The sequence below is a fragment of the Triticum aestivum genome, chromosome 1D, assembly GCF_018294505.1.
Source record: "Triticum aestivum cultivar Chinese Spring chromosome 1D, IWGSC CS RefSeq v2.1, whole genome shotgun sequence".
NCBI lineage: Eukaryota > Viridiplantae > Streptophyta > Magnoliopsida > Poales > Poaceae > Triticum > Triticum aestivum.
In genome coordinates, this window is record NC_057796.1 from 19,953,112 (window position 1) to 19,972,159 (window position 19,048).

Genomic DNA, 19,048 nt, shown 5'->3' on the forward strand with positions numbered 1-19,048 from the left:
GATGCTAGTGTTCCATCAGTGGCCCTACACTCTTGTCCGTCTGCCATGCTATACTATCGGGCCGTGATCACTAGGGAGGTGATCACGGGTATATACTATATACTTTATATACATGACACATGTGGTGACTAAAGTCGGGTCAGCTCGTTGAGTACCCGCAAGTGATTCTGATGAGGGGGCTGAAAGGACAGGTGGCTCCATCCCGGTAGAGGTGGGCCTGGGTTCCTAACGGCCCCCGACTGTTACTTTGTGGCGGAGCGACAGGGCGGGTTGAGACAACCTAGGAGAGAGGTGTGCCTGGCCCTGGTCGGCGTCCGCGGATACTTAAAAATAACACGCTTAACGAGTTCTTGGTATTTGATCTGAGTCTGGCCATTTGGTCTATACGCACTAACCAACTACGCGGGAACAGTTATGGGCACTCGACATCGTGCTATCAGCCGAAGCCTTCGTGACATCAGCGACTGAGCGGCGCGCGCCGGATTGGAACGTAAGCCTGCTCTTGTATTAAGGGGGCTAGTTCTGCTTCCGGCCGCGTACGCAACGTGCAGGTGTGCAGGTGTGCAATGGGCGATGGGCCCAGACCCCTGCGCCATAGGATTTAGACCGGCGTGCTGACCTCTCTGTTGTGCCTAGGTGGGGCTGCGACGTGTTGATCTTCCGCGGCCGGGCATGACCCAGAAAAGTGTGTCCGGCCAAATGGGATCGAGCGTGTTGGGTTATGTGGTGCACCCCTGCAGGGAAGTTTATCTATTCGAATAGCCGTGTCCCTCGGTAAAAGGACGGCCCAGAGTTGTACCTTGACCTTATGACAACTAGAACCGAATACTTAATAAAACACACCCTTCCAAGTGCCAGATACAACCCGGTGATCGCTCTCTAACAGTGCGACGAGGAGGGGATCGCCGGGTAGGATTATGCTATTCGATGCTACTTGGTCAACTTACCATCTACTCTCTTCTACATGCTACAAGATGGAGGTAGCCAGAAGCGTAGTCTTCAACATGATTAGCTATCCCCCCTTATTCTGGCATTCTGCAGTTTAGTCCACCGATATGACACTTTACACTTATACCCATGCATATGTAGTGTAGCTCCTTGCTTGCAAGTACTTTGGATGAGTACTCACGGTTGCTTTTCTCCCTCTTTTCCCCCTTTCCCTTCTACCTGGTTGTCGCAACCAGATGCCGAAGCCCAGGAGCCAGACGCCACCGTCGACGACGACTCCTACTACACCGGAGGTGCCTACTACTACGTGCAGCCCGCTGACGATGACCAGGAGTAGTTAGGAGGATCCCAGGCAGGAGGCCTGCGCCTCTTTTGATCTGTATCCCAGTTTGTGCTAGCCTTCTTAAGGCAAACTTGTTTAACTTATGTCTGTACTCAGATATTGTTGCTTCCGCTGACTCGTCTAGGATCGAGCACTTGTATTCGAGCCCTCGAGGCCCCTGGCTTGTATTATGATGCTTGTATTACTTATTTATGTTTTAGAGTTGTGTTGTGATATCTTCCCGTCAGTCCCTGATCTTGATCGTACACGTTTGCGTGCATGATTAGTGTACGATTGAATCGGGGGCGTCACATGGACACACCTATTTGAGAGAGCCAAAATTATGTCATGACTTGTTAGAATTGCTCTCTGTGCTTCACTTAAATCTTTTATGAGCTAGGACTTGCTCTAGAGCTTCACTTATATCTTTTTGAGCACGGTGTGCTTAGTATTTTTTTGAAGAAATGCTCTCTTGCTTCACTTAGATTTATTTGAGAGTTAGTAAAAATTTTTTGAACAAATTCTCTCTTGCTTCACTTAAATTATTTTGAGAGAAATAAAAAATTATGCTCATGATCTTCACTTATATTTGTTTGAGCTTATGAAAAGCAACACATGAAAATTAGTCCCAAAGTGATAGATATCCAAGAAGGATAAGTAAAAAAATTCATGAAGATCATTGGACAAAATAAACTTGATTCTTAGTAATTATGCTTTAGTAAGAATGTTGGTGTTAAGGTTTGTGATTCCCTATGCATGCACGAAAGTCAATAGTCATGCAATGAAATTATATCCTACTTGTGGTGCATTATTCGGTGTTAATTATGTTTAATGTTTGCTTATGAGATTATTCGTTTCTTGGTTGGTCCACCTCAATTTTTGCTAGCCTTCATTTTGCACCAAGTATGACCTCTACTTGTGCATCCAAAATCCTTTAAACCAGTTTTGCCACATGAGTCCACTATATCTACCTATATGCGGTATTCTTTTGCCGTTCTAAGCAAATTTGCATGTGCCATCTGTAATTTTCAAAATAAACTTCTCTTTTGTGTGTTTGTTTCGCTCGCGGAACGGTAACGGGTGGCTAATATTTTCCATGCTGGATGTGTTATTCTCACGATGAGTGTTTATTCACTTGTCATTGCACGAGAGTAAGGCAAAGTTTTTAGGGATGCCTAGTCCCAAAATGCAAAAATGAATTTACTTTATGTGGTCAAATAATAAATTCTTTGGAAAGTGTTGGTATGGAGGGCAACCGTGGATACAGCTAGCCATGAAAAGTGAAAGAATGGTGGAAAAAGGAATAAACTTTATTTTCTGTTTGGGAACCGCCTATGGCATATCTAGCATGGAAAGTGTTCGGAACTCTGAGTCGTTTTCGTTGGTGGGATGGATACACCTCCCAAAATGTTTTTATCTCTAATTTTTTGCTTTGAGCTCTCGCACCTCTACAAATCCCTACTTCCCTATGCGAAGGGCCTTTCTTTTACTTTATGCAATTTTTATTTTTGAATTTGAGTCTCCATCTTCTCTTACAAAAAGCACCAACTAAGAGGCAATATGATCGTACTTAAGTATTGGGTGTAGCTAATATTCGAGTGTGTTTCATGAATGGATCAATGTTTGAGCATGATGGGCTAGGGATAACTTATTTTAGCATTGATATTTTGAAAGACATGGTTTCTTGTTGATATGCTTGAGTATCTAAATTATTATGTCAAAACTAGACTATTGCTTTGAATCACATAAAAGTCCAAATGTCCATGCTACAAAGAAAAGAATATGATATGATATGATAAACAACACTCCACATCAAAAATTCTGTTTTTATCACTTACCTACTCGAGGACGAGCAGGAGTTAAGCTTGGGGATCCTGATACGTCTCCAATGTATCTATAATTTTTGATTATTCCATGCTATTTTATTATCAATCTTGGATGTTTTGTAAACATTTTATAGTCATTTTATATCTTTTTTGGTACTAACCTATTGACATAGTGCCAAATGTCAGTTGCTGTTTTTTCCATGTTTTTTACATCGCAGGAAATCAATATCAAACGGAGTCCAAATGCCATGAAACTTCACGGAGATTTTTTATGGACCAGAAGGAAGCTATTGGGCCCTGGTTGCACCTGGGGGGAGTCCCGAGGAGGGGACAACCCACCCGGGCGCGCCAGGAAGCCCAGACGTGCCCTGGTGTGTTGTGCCCACCTCGGGTGCGCCCCGGACTGCCTCTTTGCTCTATAAATACCCTTATATTTCAGAAACCCTAGGGGAGTCGACGAAATATTCATCCAGCCGCCGCAGAGTCCAGAACCACCAGATCTGTTGGGGATATGACTATTAGATATGACCCGCCCAGGAGGGGCCGGGTCATTCCTATGGCGGTTCATCTCCATGAAGCCCAAGAGTGTATTAAGATGGTGGTTCATAGACAGGCTTGTTAGAGGGCCCAAGCCCGAAGGCGGTTTAAGGCCCACCAGTATAAACCGCCATGTATATGTAAACTTGTATTGTAAGGCATGTGGGGATGGAGACATTCTCGGAGAGGATTCAACGTACCATGTCAATCAATTTGTTGAAACAAAGAACAGAGGACCTTCCGAACACAAGGTCAGATGGTAACACCTTATCTGTTTCCCCGGATGAAGGTTCCGTCACCTTTGATGAAATTATTGCCCTACCATAACAAGAGCTGTTACATCTTTGTTTATATTTTGCGCCTCTACTCTGGACTATTCTACTTGTCCTTAATGCCACTTGTGTATGTGTTGTTATTCTCACTTTTGTTGCGCTGCTGAATAAACTTTCGAAATGTAATCCCCATTTGCCGGTAATATGTCAAGTACACCCGTAGAAATGTATTCTTATTCCATAGCCATATCCATATATCTTCTGAATATTGTGAATACTCCTCCAATCAATGCTTGTGCAGTGTACCAATGATATGTTCAACTATCTTTGTCCAAACATCTCTGGTCAATATTGTTTTTCCGAGATTGATCTTCGATCAATATGAAAAGAGATGGTCTTTTTTTGCAAGAGAATATCATATGGTACATATGTGCCTAAATAAAAAGTTGACCATAACATGCAAGATACATAAATGAAGGTGCCACCTAACAAATTTGATCTCGGTGGTTGAATTATAAGCTCATGAATTTTATGTAGAACTGGTGTATGGACTAAACGTCAACCCGTGCATTCGCACAGACTATTTTAAAATTTTGTTTGTTAGTATAAGCATGGCAGACATTACATATATTCCTTGTAGTCATTTCAACAAAATAGAAATACAAACATGTTGGCACATTTACATACCTACATCGCTCTTAGAAGTATATAAGCATGTAAGTCCTATCTGAAGCTCATGGACAAGGCCGGTCTGAGACTTTAGGGGCGTGTTTGGTTGCAGTTTGCAACAGTAGTTGCATTGCATGTCCATCTCCAGCCAGCCTGGTTCATGAAATGCAGTCTCATATGCAGCAGATGCAACCTGTTTGGTTGCCTGCATCGCATGGAGGGGCATTTACCCCCCCCCCCCCTGCTGTTTGGTTGCCGTTTTTGTGCTTAGGGTGTGAGCAGATGCAAACTTCAGCTATTTGGTTGCAAACAGCGTTTGTGTTCTGCTCACCCCATTCAAATGTGGCGGCCTTACCACCACATGATCAGCACAACAGCAAGATCAAACAAAGCAAGCAACCAAATGAAATCAAACACAGCAAGCAAGGAAATGACAGCAAACTACTTAATTACATAGCATAAGTCTAGATTAACAGTAGGGGCATCCTCCTTCCCTGCTCCATGCCAGGGTGCTGCTATTGGCCAAAATATGAACAAGTTCCCAGCACAAGTCTCGACACACACCATAAAAGTTCTCCACTAACACCTTACTTAACTTAACTACATAGCATGCTCGATGTTACCAACGCAATTATGCCTGCTGCAACGAAACCTGCACATGACCGAGGAGTCGTGGTTGTAGATCTGAACCTTCAGTCCGAGTCCTGGGATGCGCACAACGACGAGGTCGCTGGGGAAGATCCGGTGGCGGCGGCAGAAGTAGTTCCAGCCCCGGCCAAGCACAATGTGCCCCTCGAAGTTCTGGACCTGCACCCAGAACACGCACCGCTTGTTCGCCGACAGCCTGACCACGCGCGGGAGTCGCTTGATGACTAGCCGGGTGTTCATCACCTCCACGAACTTGCGAGGGACGACGAGCATGGCGAGGTCCTTGTTGTCCTTGATCTCCTGGTAGAAGCGTAGCGGCTCCTTGGCCCCCTCCTCGTGGCCCTGCCTCGGAGATCGTCCCCTTGAACGAGGCAGGCTCATGAAGGCGATCCTGCCAGGCAGGTCCACCGTCCTGAGCCACCTGTTCATGGGATGAAATCCTCGGCGCGCTCAGCTCCGGCCACCACCTGAGCTCCTCCTCCCGCCACTTCCCAGTCAGTCTTCAATATCTTGTCAGGTAAGATGACAAGTATTAGTGCACAAACTCTTTGCAAAATGGCACTGATCAGAGACATTTGCCCAAGAGCAAATGCCACTGATTAGTGCACAAACTCTTTGAGCAAATGCCACTTATCAATGGCACTTTCTGTTAGGCAAATGCCACTGATCAGTGGCAAATGCCACTTATCAATGACACTTGTTGTTGGGCAAATGCCACTGATCAGTGGCACTGATCAGTGGCACTGATCAGTGGACTTGCCCAACAGCAAGTGCCATTGATAAGTGACATTTTACCCAATAGCAAGTGGCATAGATAAGTGGCATTTGCCTATGGGCAAATGCCACTTATCAATGACACTTGTTGTTGGGAAAATGCCACTGATCAGTGGACTTGCTGTTGGCACTTGCTGTTGGGCAAGTCCACTAATGAGTGGCATCTGCTTTGCTGCAACTGCCACTCATCAATGCACTATCCTAAACATGGAAACATCTAAAAATAGCAACAGCAAGTGCCAATAGCACCCATGTGCAGCCATGCACATTTGGCAGCATCCTAAAATGGTCCTACTACATGCACGTATAACATTCAACACAAACCCTAGCTTGAACATGTATGTTAGTAATAGGAACAACAACATGAATATGATCCTAGCTTGAACATGAACATGCCATCAGTCAACATGATTCTAGCATTCATCAGTCAACATGAACATGTGATATCTACTACGCAACCTTCCCCTTGTACACGTTATTGGGCCTCCAAGTGCAGAGGTTTGTAGGACAGTAGCAAATTTCCCTCAAGTGGATGACCTAAGGTTTATCAATCCGTGGGAGGCGGAGGTTGAAGATGGTCTCTCTCAAACAACCCTGCAACCAAATAACAAAGAGTCTCTTGTGTCCCCAACACACCCAATACAATGGTAAGTTGTATAGGTGCACTAGTTTGGCGAAGAGATAGTGATACAAGTGCAATATGGATGGTAGATAAGGTAGAAGTGATAAAAGTGAGCGTAAACGGTATTGCAATGCTAGGAAACAAGGCCTAGGGTTCATACTTTCACTAGTGCAAGTTCTCTCAACAATAATAACATAATTGGATCATATAACTATCCCTCAACATGCAACAAAGAGTCACTCCAAAGTCACTAATAGCAGAGAACAAACGAAGAGATTATTGTAGGGTACGAAACCACCTCAAAGTTATCCTTTATGATCAATCTATTCAAGAGTCCGTAGTAAAATAACACGAATTTATTATTTCCGTTCGATCTACCATAGAGTTCGTACTAGAATAACACCTTCAGTCACAAATCAACCAAAACCCTAATATCACCTAGATACTCCAATGTCACCTCAAGTATCCGTGGGTATGATTATACGATATGCATCACACAATCTCAGATTCATCTATTCAACCAACACAAAGAACTTCAAAGAGTGCCCCAAAGTTTCTACCGGAGAGTCAAGACGAAAACGTGTGCCAACCCCTATGCATAAGTTCCCAAGGTCACGGAACCCGCAAGTTGATCACCAAAACATACATCAAGTGAATCAATAGAATACCCCATTATCACCACGGGTATCCCACGCAAGACATACATCAAGTGTTCTCAAATCCTTAAAGACTCAATCCGATAAGATAACTTCAAAGGGAAAACTCAATCCATTACAAGAGAGTAGAGGGGGAGAAACATAATAAGATCCAACTATAATAGCAAAGCTCGCGATACATCAAGATCGTGCCAAATCAAGAACAGGAGAGAGAGAGAGAGAGAGAGAGATCAAACACATAGCTACTGGTACATACCCTCAGCCCCGAGGGTGAACTACTCCCTCCTCATCATGGAGAGCGCCAGGATGATGAAGATGGCCACCGGTGAGGGTTCCCCCCTCCGGCAGGGTGCCAGAACAGGGTCCCGATTGGTTTTTGGTGGCTACAGAGGCTTGCGGCGGTGAAACTCCCGATCTAGGTTATTTTCTGGAGGTTTCTGTATTTATAGGAATTTTTGGCGTAGGTCTCACGTCAGGGGGGGTCTCCGAGCCGTCCACGAGATAGGGGGCGCGCCCCCCACCCTCGTGGGCAGCCCGGGTCTCTTCTGGCCCAACTCTTTTACTCCGAGGGCTTCTTTTGGTCCATAAAAAATCATCAAAAATTGGCACGTCAATTGGACTCCGTTTGGTATTCCTTTTCTGTAAAACTCAAAAACAAGGAAAAAACATAAACTGGCACTGGGCTCTAGGTTAATAGGTTAGTCCAAAAAATCATATAAAATAGCATATAAATGCATATAAAACATCCTAGATGGATAATATAATAGCATGGAACAATCAAAAATTATAGATACGTTGAAGACGTATCAACATGCCATCAGTATAACATTCATCAGCCAACATGAACATGATTCTAGCATGAACACAGATCATAGGACACACTAGCAGTAGCACAAGAAAATTATCCTAGCACACACACTGTACAAAACAAGAACAGATCAGTCCGATTGGATTCGATTGGGATCGCATCCAATCGGATCTGCTAGAATCCTATCTAATCCTATCGAATCCACTAACTACTAGCACATGCCTAAGAATAAACCCCTAATCTACATCTACGAGCACGCATTGAGGGGGTTTGACTCACCCGAGCACGCGTAGCCGCGGCGAACCGAGGCCGGGGTGAAAACCCTGGCGGGAAGCATAGAGGTGGCGGAGCAGAGGAGGAGCCGGCCCTGGCAACGGCCTGCGGCATCGGCCCCGTGCTCATCGCCACGCCGGAGGTCGAGAAGGACGGCCCGCCGACAGGAGAAAACCCTTGGACGGGGGTCAAGAAAACCCCCGTGCCCAATGGGGTCCCAAGAAGGGGCGGCTCCGTAGACGTCGCCGGCGCCGAGCCCAGGACCACGAGGTCCGGAATCGGCGGCGGAGCAGGAGCGGCCGACAGCAGATGGGAGACAGCGCTCGCAGCGCCGACGTCAGGTCCTGGCCTGAGTTCTGGAGCCCGGCCATCCAAGACTCCTGGATGCTGGTGATGCGTTGGTCGACGGGGGTCAGAGGGCGGCGCGGCGGTGGGCAAGGCGGAGCCATAGGAGGAGAGGAGAGGGAGGTGCGGTGAGGGAGAGAGGGAGCGGTGGGAACAATGCGACTGGGCGGTTGCAGGAGAGTGGGGGCGAGTTATAAGACGTCCCCTCCGTCTCCCGCGCTGCCCGAGGCGTGCAACTGCCCCGCACGCGTGGCCGCGCCCAGCCAGGCTCGCGAGAAACTGCCGATTCGGCAGTTTTCGCCGGGCCAGGCTGCGGGCTGCTTTAAGGTCCGTGCGGGCCACAAACCGCATGCAGCCGAGGCAACCAAACAGGCCGCGCACATCCCGCGCGGGCCTGGTTGGGCTGCATGCGGGCAACTAAACACGCCCTAGGGCCCCTGGGTGCGGTCTGGATTTTTGGGACATGGGTCTACGCACACTCAATTCAGCAAAATATATTTGGAAAAACAATATTTATATGAATATATCAATATATGTGGTAGCCCTGAGACCCTTACTAACATATTAGGACCAGACCGGTAGGGTGTCGCTGTTGCAACCTGTTGTTGCACATCCGAGGGTGTGTATTTTTCATATTTGGCCTTGGCCTGTAAATAACTCTTCTCATACATTTCAATGAAAAGCTGCTCCGACAACCTTTTCGTAAAAAAGCATATTAGAACTAGACCTTCGCGACTTGCCTGCTCCCGAGCCCATGCTCTGATCCGTGCTCCCATCATATCCAACGTCCCAAAGGCTGTGACCTCCGAAAAATGTTTCAATTTTTTTAAAAAAGTTAGGAACGTTCACAAAACATGTGTCCATAAGTTCTAAATAAAAGTTTCAAATCGAAACCTGAAATACACATATAGAAACAAATAAAAGAAAATTGAATAATTTATTTTTTTTATTTGTTTCTATAACTGTAATTTGATTTGCATTTGGAATTTTAGGGATTGTGGAAACATGTTTTTGGGAACATTCACAAACCATTTTTTAAAATTTCAAAACATTTAAATTTGATTAACATTTCTTTTGAGGGGGTTAAATTTGATTAACATGGAAGTATCAGGTTTCAACCTAGCCAGACAAAGGTAGGCCGGCGGGCCCAATAATCCAAAAGCCCACAACGAGTCCACTTTGCCGGCTTCCTTCCTCACTTCTCCGCTCACTCCCATTCCGGCATTCCCACGACCCACAGCTCGCGTGAGTGATGGCCGCCGGAGACGATGCCGGGAGCGACTCCGGCGGCGACGGCGGGGGGCCAGGCCAGGTCGCCCTCGAGGAGACGACTCAACATCTGGTAAACTCCGAGATTCCTCTCAACTAATTCGGCGGATTTTCCTATTAAACTCTGAGATTCCAGGTCCTGATGTTGTGGTTTGGTTAGGGTTTTGGTCCCCATGGCCGCCGTGTTCTTGATTCCGCCCAGGCTTTAGGACTGCAAAATCAGAACCTGCTTGTTCCGACGCGATTTCGTTAGGGTTCATCCGTACCGTACGAGGTGGCGTTGTGACCTTGTGATGCTTATCTGATCATTCTGATGGAACTGCGTGGCATGCTTGCTTGATTCTCGCTGACGGATTAGGATTCAGAAGAAGGTGTATTTAGTTTTTCCAGAACAGAGGAGTTTTTCCAGAACAAAGATTTGATTTTTCGTTTCATGAGTGGAAACACGCAAATGCAATGTGATTAGCTGTTCAGGAACTCTCACTTGTGATGATAAATTGGGGATTGATTAGAGGTGTTTTGCTCGATTTTCACTGAATGGTAAGTGTCGCTCGTGGCTTAATTAAGAAGAGGCTAACTTTTGTTTTTCAGTGTTTCTTCCACTTATAGAACAAACTCAATCCTTTCTAGATTTAATTATTTTTATTTATGAGTGGAAACACGTAATTAATGCAATGTGATTAGCTGTTCAGGATTTCCTACTTGCCTGGAAAAGATTCGACTTTCTGAAAACTGATCAGGCAAGAAACTTGAAATGAACAAAAAGAACCATGTCGATGATTTCCTCTTAAATATTGAAATTGTGGATGCATAGGGATCACACATTAGGTTTGTGGTATGGACATATTATGTACCCTCTCTGCCTGATCTAGTTGTGGTAATCCTGTTATACAAAGCCTGACAAGTATTCTGTATTCCGGCTCTGAGATTGTATTAATTAATTTGGCGGAGCTGAGGGCTTGTGCTCTCTCCTGATTCCAGGTTTTGATGTTTGGTTTGGTTAGGATTTTGTTCCCCGTTGCCGCCGTGTTCTTGATTCCGCGCACGCAAACTGCCCACGCTTTACGACTGCAAAATCAGAACCTGCTTGTTCCGACGCGATTTCGTTAGGGTTCATCCGTACGAGGTGGCGTTGTGACCTTGTGATGCTTATCTGATGGAACTGCATGGCATGTTTTCTTGATCTTCGCTGATGGATTAGAATTAGTATCGCCCCGAGGGGAAGAGGGGGTAGCCTCACCCCTTGGCCTGTAGCTTAATTCAGAAGGTGTATTTTGTTTTTCCAGAACAGAGTTCTTACACTTATATTACAAACTAAAAAATATACGAAGATTTGATTTTTCGATTCATGAGTGGAAACACACAATGCAGTGTGATAGATTTTCTGGAACTATCATTTGTGATGATAAATTGGGGATTGATTAGAGGTGTTTTGCTCGATTCTCACTGAAGGATAAGTGTCGCTCGTACCTTATTAATTAAGAAGAGGCTATGTTTTGTTTTTCAGTGTTTCTTCCACTTACAGAACAAACTCAATCATTTCTAGATTTAATTATTTTTATTTATGAGTGGGAACACGTAATGCGATGTGATTGGCTGTTCCGGATTTCCTACTTGCGTGGAAAGATTCAACTTTCGGAAAACTGATCAGGCAAGAAACTTGAAATGAACAAAAAGAACCATGTTGATGATTTCCTCTTAAATATTGAAATTGTGGATGCATATGGATCACGCATTAGATTTGTGGTATGGACATGTTATTTACTCTCTCTGCCTGATCTTGTTTTGGTAATCTTGTGATACAAGCCTGACAAGTATTCTGTTCTTCTATGAAGCAAATGTCGTTGGGCAAGATGGTGCAGACACACAGTCCACAATCATGGTCAGCCCTGCCTTCAGAGCTTGCTGGTCTGGTCCTTCGTCGCCTCCCTTCCCACGCCGATCGTGTGCGCTTCGCTGCTGTATGTCACCATTGGCGCTTCTCCAGAAAAGAGCATTGCCTGCCCCCACCTTTACCATGGCTTGCATTCCTGATGGAACCTTCTTTGGCCTTCGTGGAGAAGGGGTGAAAGAGTTCTTCAAGCTCCCCATCAGTGCCAACTATTGCATGTCCTGCAGTGACTGGCTTCTCTTCTCACACAATGGCACCTGTTTCCTGATGGATCCCTTCTCCAAGGTCACCTTGACGCTTCCTAACCTATCTTCCTTCTGTCTTGTGGACGAGCCTGTTGGAATTATTAATGGCCGTGATGTCCTGGATGAAGATATGGTTGGTCCTCTGCAACACATGGATACTGCGGTATCTCTGCACAAGGTGATCAGGTGCTCGGAACTCCTTGTTGCGGCCATCATTGACATTGGGCCTCTTCGCACTGTTGCATACTGCCAACCGGGTTCAACCTCATGGCTGGTGAGTGGACTTGGCAGCAAAGTGTTTGTCATGGACATCACGTGCTATGAAGGTATGTTGTATATCATTGACTTTTTCAATAATCTTTGGCAATCAATGTCGAAGAGGACAGTAATAATGGAAAGTTAAGGGTTTCTCGGGTCGAGCGTGTACTTGAGGGTTCCCCCTCTGTCCTTAAATTGATCTCAGGTGGCGGCACTTATGTTCATCCGTACCTAGTTGAATCTCATGGTGCACTACTGTGGGTAAGGAGATTAATATATGGTATATGGGATAATGACACGATTGGTGGTACCAAGCCAGTAGGGATTGAACTCGAGGTGTTTCAGTCAGACTTCCAGTCTCGAAGTTGGGTAAAGGTGAGCAGTATTGGGGATGATCAGGCGTTGTTCGTCAGCCAAAGTTTATCCCGATCTGTTGACGTGTCTCAGTACAACCTGAAGGGGGATTCCATCTACTTCCTGGATGATGGCAGCTGTGACTGGTTCTGGAAGGATGCGCCAAGTTCTTGTGCCGTATATGACATGCGAGATGGAAATTGTTTCTTCATATCACTGCCGACAGTAGCATGCAAGGACGTCAAAATGCTGAGATAGATATTTTCCTCCATATGAGTGACGCTTTGGCGGATCATTGAGCTGTGGACGTGAGCATTGTTAACTGGGTGTTTCATTTGGATGTAGCATGTGTTTGTTTTGTGTCAGCTTTTGCATGTTGCAACTGGAAGGGTATTGTAATCCTACTTGGAAGTTGATGCTTGTGCTCTGCAATTAAGCTATCTAGAAGAATTTCAATTTATTTCTATCTAAACTGAATTTCACATGTTCTTTGCAGTGCTCACCATGTTAAATTTTTCTCTGTTCTTGTTAGTGGAGTTGTTTTCTTGGTACGGGTCTGTAGGGCCATCATATTTACAGTACCTTCTTGCTCAGCTATTGGATTTCATTTCTTGGGCTTCCAAACTGGATTCCCTTTTTCTTTCCAGAATTGCATTGCCTATATATAAACAATGCATGTCTTTGTTTTCAGGTTTATGGAATAATGACATGTTGTAAGTTGGCACAAGTTTAAATCATGTGAGTTGCACGCCTGTGCATAGTATGTCTTTGGTGCTCAAATTTTCACTAGATCCTTTTCTTTTTCTTTATATAATCTGGCACCAAGGCAATGGTTTCCCTTTTTTCAAGTCATCACCTTGTAACATTACTTTGTGTAGGCACCGTCTTTGAATATGCCCCCATTCTATAATTCAGGATCTACATTGATAAGTACTGCCTCCGTCCGGAAATACTTGTCGGAGATATGGATAAAAATGGATGTATCCAGAACTAAAATACATTTAGATACATCCATTTCTTCGACAAGTATTTTCGAAGGGAGGGAGTATTCACAAGTCAGGACATGACTCGCCTACCTATGTAAATTCCTGAAAAGGTTTTATGGCACTATGTCAATTCTCACCTACCTCAACTATGAATTTTGTACAAACCATGCGAAATCTGAATTCATTTATATGGGATGCTGCGCAACTGTTAATGTCTCCCAACGGGAAAAAGTAAAGCCACTCTTGCAGACTTCGCATATATTTTCTGTTTTGTATCCAAAAGAATCTTGCGCTCCCTATAATTTTGAAGGAAAATGGTTCCATCGTGAGTTATTGCGGTGTTGTGCTAGAGTAACTGTTCTATTTCATTCGTATAGGAAAACTTAAAAAAACAATGAATTCAAGATTTGCTGATTTACATTTTGCAACATGCTGTTATTAGGAGGGATCAGGGATCAGGGATCACTCGCTGCGCAATCATTCGTGAGTTATTAGGAGGGATCAGGGATCACTTGCTGCGCAATCATGCGACGGGCACCTGCAAATGCTGTTGCATACTAGCTGTGTCAGGTGAGAAAAACTGATGACAAGATTCGGACTGAATTCCTTTGAGGCAAACAGCGTTCAAGACAAGAACCAGATTAAACTTCCAAGTAACAAAGAGAGGCAAGAAACAGATGGTGACACCGTGGAGGAAATGACCGCAATCACCGCAAAACCAGACCTTCCCACTACTGATGCAAAGAAGAGGGAGAGTGAAACGCTGGGTCTTCTTGGCATGCGTTTGTGCCTAAATAAAAATTTGACCATAACATGCAAGATACAGAAATGGAAGGTGCCACCTGACAAATTTGATCTCGATGGTTGAATTATAAGCTAGACTATCCGTGTGTGGACTAAACGTCAAACCGTGCATTAGCAAGACTATCCTAAAAGTTTGTTTGTTAGTTTAAGCGTGGTAGACATTATGTATGATTTTCTTTTAGTTATTTCAAGAAAATAGTTCGGTTGTTTTACTAAAAAAAATACAAACATGTTGGCACATTTACATACTTACATTGCTCTTATAGAAGTATAAATGCAGGTAAGTCCTATCAGAAGCTTGTTGGCAAGGCCGGCCTGAGACTTTAGGGGCCCTTGGTGCCGTGTAGATTTTTGGGACATGGGTCTACGCACACTCAATTAAAAAAAAGATTTAAAATACTAAAAAAATGGAAAAAAAATTGCGGCAAACATAGTCTAGTATAATACTCATGTTTATAGTATCTGGGCAAAATGAATCATGTCGTATTCTGAGCGGAAAAAAAGTTTGCAGCTACCATGCAAAAAACCGGAATAGTAGCTTTTATATAGTATTGATTATGTTGTATTTTGCTTGGAATATGCATAACTCATTTTGTTCCAAAACTTTAAACGTGAGCATTATGCTAAACCATGAATGTTATAAAAAAAAATTAAAAATATTTGACTAATTTTATAAACTTTTTTCAATTTGGGTGGGCGCGCACCCAGGTTCACCGTTGTATTGCCCTCGGTGAAAATTAATTCGAGGACCATTCAACATAAAATCAGAATAATAATCATTAAATATTATCACCATCACTTAAAGTGTATCCAAAAGCAATATTTATAATAAGAGATCAATATGTTGTAGCCCTGAGACCTTCATTGACATATTAGAACCAGACCGGTAGGGTGACGATGTTGCAACCTGTTGTTGCACATCCGAGGGTGTGTGTTTTTCATCTTTGGCCACAACTTCTCCTACATTTCAATGAAAAGTTGCTCCAAAAACCTTTTTGTAAAAGAACATATTAGAATAAGACCTTCGTGACTTCTTCGCTTGGTTAGCAATTCAAAAACGGATTTGGACGGCGGATAGGCTTCAAAGACGTGGATGGCCAAATTGCGGCCTATGCCCTCTTTGTAAGCAAACTGAGAAATCGGTGGACCACCTCTTCTTCATGTGTTGGTTCGCTAAGCGACTTTGGGGCATGATCATGGCGTGGCTCAACCTCGACGACATGGGCACTTCTCGTTGGAGTGTGGAGCGTTTCATTAAGGATTGGTGGATCAATATGTCCGAGAAGAATATGGCAAACCGGAAGGCGATCGCGTCCCTCACTATGCTAGGGTGTTTCAACATAAATCCACACATCCATCCATCATCCTCCTCAACATCAAGATTGAAGCTAGGCTTTGCGTCAGCACTTGGGAAATATAATGCCGCGAGAGTAGTGACCTTGTATTTTGCTTTCACTTTTGTTTGTAAAAGAAACTCTAAACTCATTCTTAATTAATGGATGAGGAAAATCTTATGCCTCCGTTTCAAAAAGAAAAAGACGTTCACAACTTGCCTGCTCCCGAGCCCATACTTCGATCCGTGCTCCCAGCATATCCAACATTCCAAAGGTTGTGACCTTTGCAAAAAAATTTAAAAAATCAAAAAATTAGGGGCGTTCAGAAAACATGTGTCCATAAGTTCTAGAAGTATCAAATACAAACTTGAAATACACATATAGAAACAAATAAAAGAAAATTGAATAATTTATCTTTTCATTTGTTTCTATAACTGTAGTTTGATTTGCATCTGAAATTGAGAGATTGTGGAACCATGTTTTTGGGAACATTCACAAACAATTTTGAAAATAATAAAAACATTTAAATTTGATTAACATATTTTAGGCTATTTAAATTTGATTTTTTTATTAACATGGGTATCAGGAGGTTTCAACCTAGCCAGACGAAAGATAGGCCGGCAGGCCCAATAATCCATAGCCCACAATCAATCCACTTTGTTGTACACACGGCCGGCTTCCTTCCTCAGTTCTTCGTGTTAGGAATTAATTAGTAGATTAATTAGCACATGCTAATTAATGAATAGTCATTAGTAAAGGGATGTGTCCAATCCCGAACAGTCATGTCCCTTCTCTCTTTCTATTGTCAATAGGCACCCGTTCTAGAGGGATGCCTTCGAACAGACACCTCTTCTTCCCACCTCTTCGAGATGTATATATACTTGAGAATCAATGAAAACCAGGATTGATTGTCCTTTCGCTTTCAATCTCGTTTTACTCTAACACGTTATCAGCACGCTCTCGACAGAGCGAGTATCGGCCTCATGGGGCGACACGGAACGGTGGAAGACCGAGGCCGGCGACGTCTCGAAGAGCAGCAGCGACGCTCCCCGGCAGACGCCGCCGCCCTCGTCCTGCATCTGGCGCAGATCGGCAGGCCTCGGCCAGTCCTCAAATACCCTAGCGTGTATGGCGCCTGCGCTTAAAAGACGCCGGCGAGACCGTGATGCATGGCCATGGCCGCAACGCTCCCGGGCGTGGTGGACGCCGTCGGCCTCAACGCCGCTCCTGCCGTCATGGCTCCTCGCGGCTAAAGGCTCTCGGCCTCCCCATCGGCAAGGGCCGGGAACCCGCTCCCGGCCATCGTCGGCGCTGAACGCAGCGACCACGTTGTCCTGTACAGGGGACATCGATCAAAGAAAACAGATTTGATTTAGCTCTCTCTTTGATTAATTGAGGACCTAACCATCTAATTAGTGACTGCATTTTTTCTTTTCATGCGCATGGGCGAGAATCACTTCACTGAATCAACACATATGCAAAGAGAAAATCATGTTGATCTGATCCTCACCGGTGTCTTCCTTGGAGAGAGGCCGGCCATCTCCATGTGCACGGCGCCTTATGCGCTCAGGCTTGTACGGCGGAGTGCTCGCCTCCGGCAGTAGGCGCGATCTGCCGCCACGCACGGCCAGGGACGACGGTGCTCCCCACCCTGCAGCAGAGGCAGCATCCTCCTGCACGCACGCAGCCAGCCATGGCGCTCGGCCCGGACCGCGGCGCATCAGCGTCCTCCGGCGGGACTTCCCGACAGTGGAGGCGACTCCCAGACCGAAGCGTGCCCGACGTTTGACGCTACTCCTCCCGGTGCGCCCACAGCCGTCGGCCCCGGTGAGATACTCGGCCTCGGGACGGCTTCAAGCCCACGCGGCCTCTTTCCGGCCCCGACGCCGTTTCTCCCTGTGCGTCTCCCTCCGTCGTGGTTGCTCCAAGCGCCCTCAGGAACGACAGCCGCGGCGGCTCAAAGCTGCCTGCCCATGGCGCCAGACTTCAGGCGCGCGTGACGCAGCCCTGGCCGGTATGCCAAAGCGGCGGCGATGGTAATGGTGTTTTTTTCCCCATTGGAACCGCACGGGAGAAACACAGAGATAACCTTATCTCTTTGCCAGTTTGCATTAAGATCCCTGTATTTACAGGAATTTGCAAAATAGGCTAAATCAGTGGTCCAGGCCAATATTTGCACAAAAATATGTGGTTATTATATGTGGCATGTTCAATATGTTTGCTTTTTAGCAATCCCTATAACATGTCCTATTAGTACAACGACATTGTTTTGCGATTAAGATTATGTTTTCTCGCATACCAATATTGATTTGCGATTGAGATTTTTTTTCTCGCAAAATAATCTCATTGTGATTGAGATCAATTTTCTCTCGCAAAATATTAATTTGCGCTGAATTATCTTGCAATTTGATAGAAGATCTCATTTAATTTGAGGTCTATCCAATTCAAGTTTTTCACTTGAGGATCAAGTTTGCAACATCATTATTATCCACTACATTAGTACTGTATAACTGTAGAGTACCTTGTACTCCAGAATAAACTATGATGTAATATATTTCCATGTTATTCTACATGTTGAGATTAATTACATCTATTATTTGCAATTGAGATTTTCAATTTCTTGCAAAATAAAAATCAATTCATCTTACTTGAGCCTTTTTGGCTTAATGCGAGTAAGAATTGATATGCAAAATTCTTAGTGATTTCTTCACAGTGATGTATTGGGATCACAAGGTAGTGTGTAGATCTACTGCTTTGCAGATTATCACCACTACTGTTTAAGCCAACATTCCATATTTGACATTATGATTGCTCAACATTGTGCTCTCCCATGCATTTTGAAGTTCACACTAATGGTTTCAAGCTAACTCCTTGAAATATCCATTAATTTTGCAAAGTTCATTACAACATCAACCATGATGGTCCTTAATTTATCATCCGTAAATTAATTATCTTTGGTTTACCCATACAAGTAACCGATGGCTAAAAAAATTTGAGTCACTCGCCCTTAATGGCCACAACTACGCTATGTGGGTCATGGACATCAAGATCCGTCTTGTCCCGTGGGATAGCATGAGAAATCCCAAGATGCCAAGGATCCCAAGGGAAAAGGTTTGAATCCAACTTCAACCTTCACCCACACATTGCAAATGGAACTGGTTGTTCGCATGATGTTCCACTCGGACCGAGCAACACCATGACTCTCCA

The 19,048-nt window shown here is 44.5% G+C and overlaps 1 protein-coding gene and 1 long non-coding RNA gene across 2 annotated transcripts; one reads left to right on the top strand and one right to left on the bottom strand.

Annotated features, from left to right (window-relative positions):
• The first annotated feature begins 9,873 nt into the window (after window positions 1-9,873).
• Window positions 9,874-13,181, top strand: LOC123180001 (uncharacterized). Its single transcript, XR_006490641.1, has 2 exons — window positions 9,874-10,042; window positions 11,805-13,181. It is a non-coding gene; the product is annotated as an uncharacterized lncRNA (long non-coding RNA).
• A 3,363-nt stretch (window positions 13,182-16,544) lies between these two features.
• LOC123163472 (uncharacterized) lies at window positions 16,545-17,939 on the bottom strand. The gene is made up of 2 exons (XM_044580980.1): window positions 17,352-17,939; window positions 16,545-17,175 (listed from the first exon to the last, which is right to left on the bottom strand). The coding sequence occupies exons 1-2, from the start codon at window positions 17,385-17,387 to the stop codon at window positions 16,780-16,782; spliced, it is 432 nt and encodes a 143-aa protein (XP_044436915.1). The 5' UTR covers window positions 17,388-17,939; the 3' UTR covers window positions 16,545-16,779.
• Window positions 17,940-19,048: the final 1,109 nt, after the last annotated feature.

Coding starts and splice junctions, on each gene's coding strand:
- LOC123163472 (XM_044580980.1), bottom strand. CDS start 17,387: ATGGAGATGGCCGGCCTCTCTCCAAGGAAGACACCG. Junction 17,176..17,351: donor TCTCTCCAAGGAAGACACCG/GTGAGGATCAGA, acceptor TCCCCTGTACAG/GACAACGTGGTCGCTGCGTT.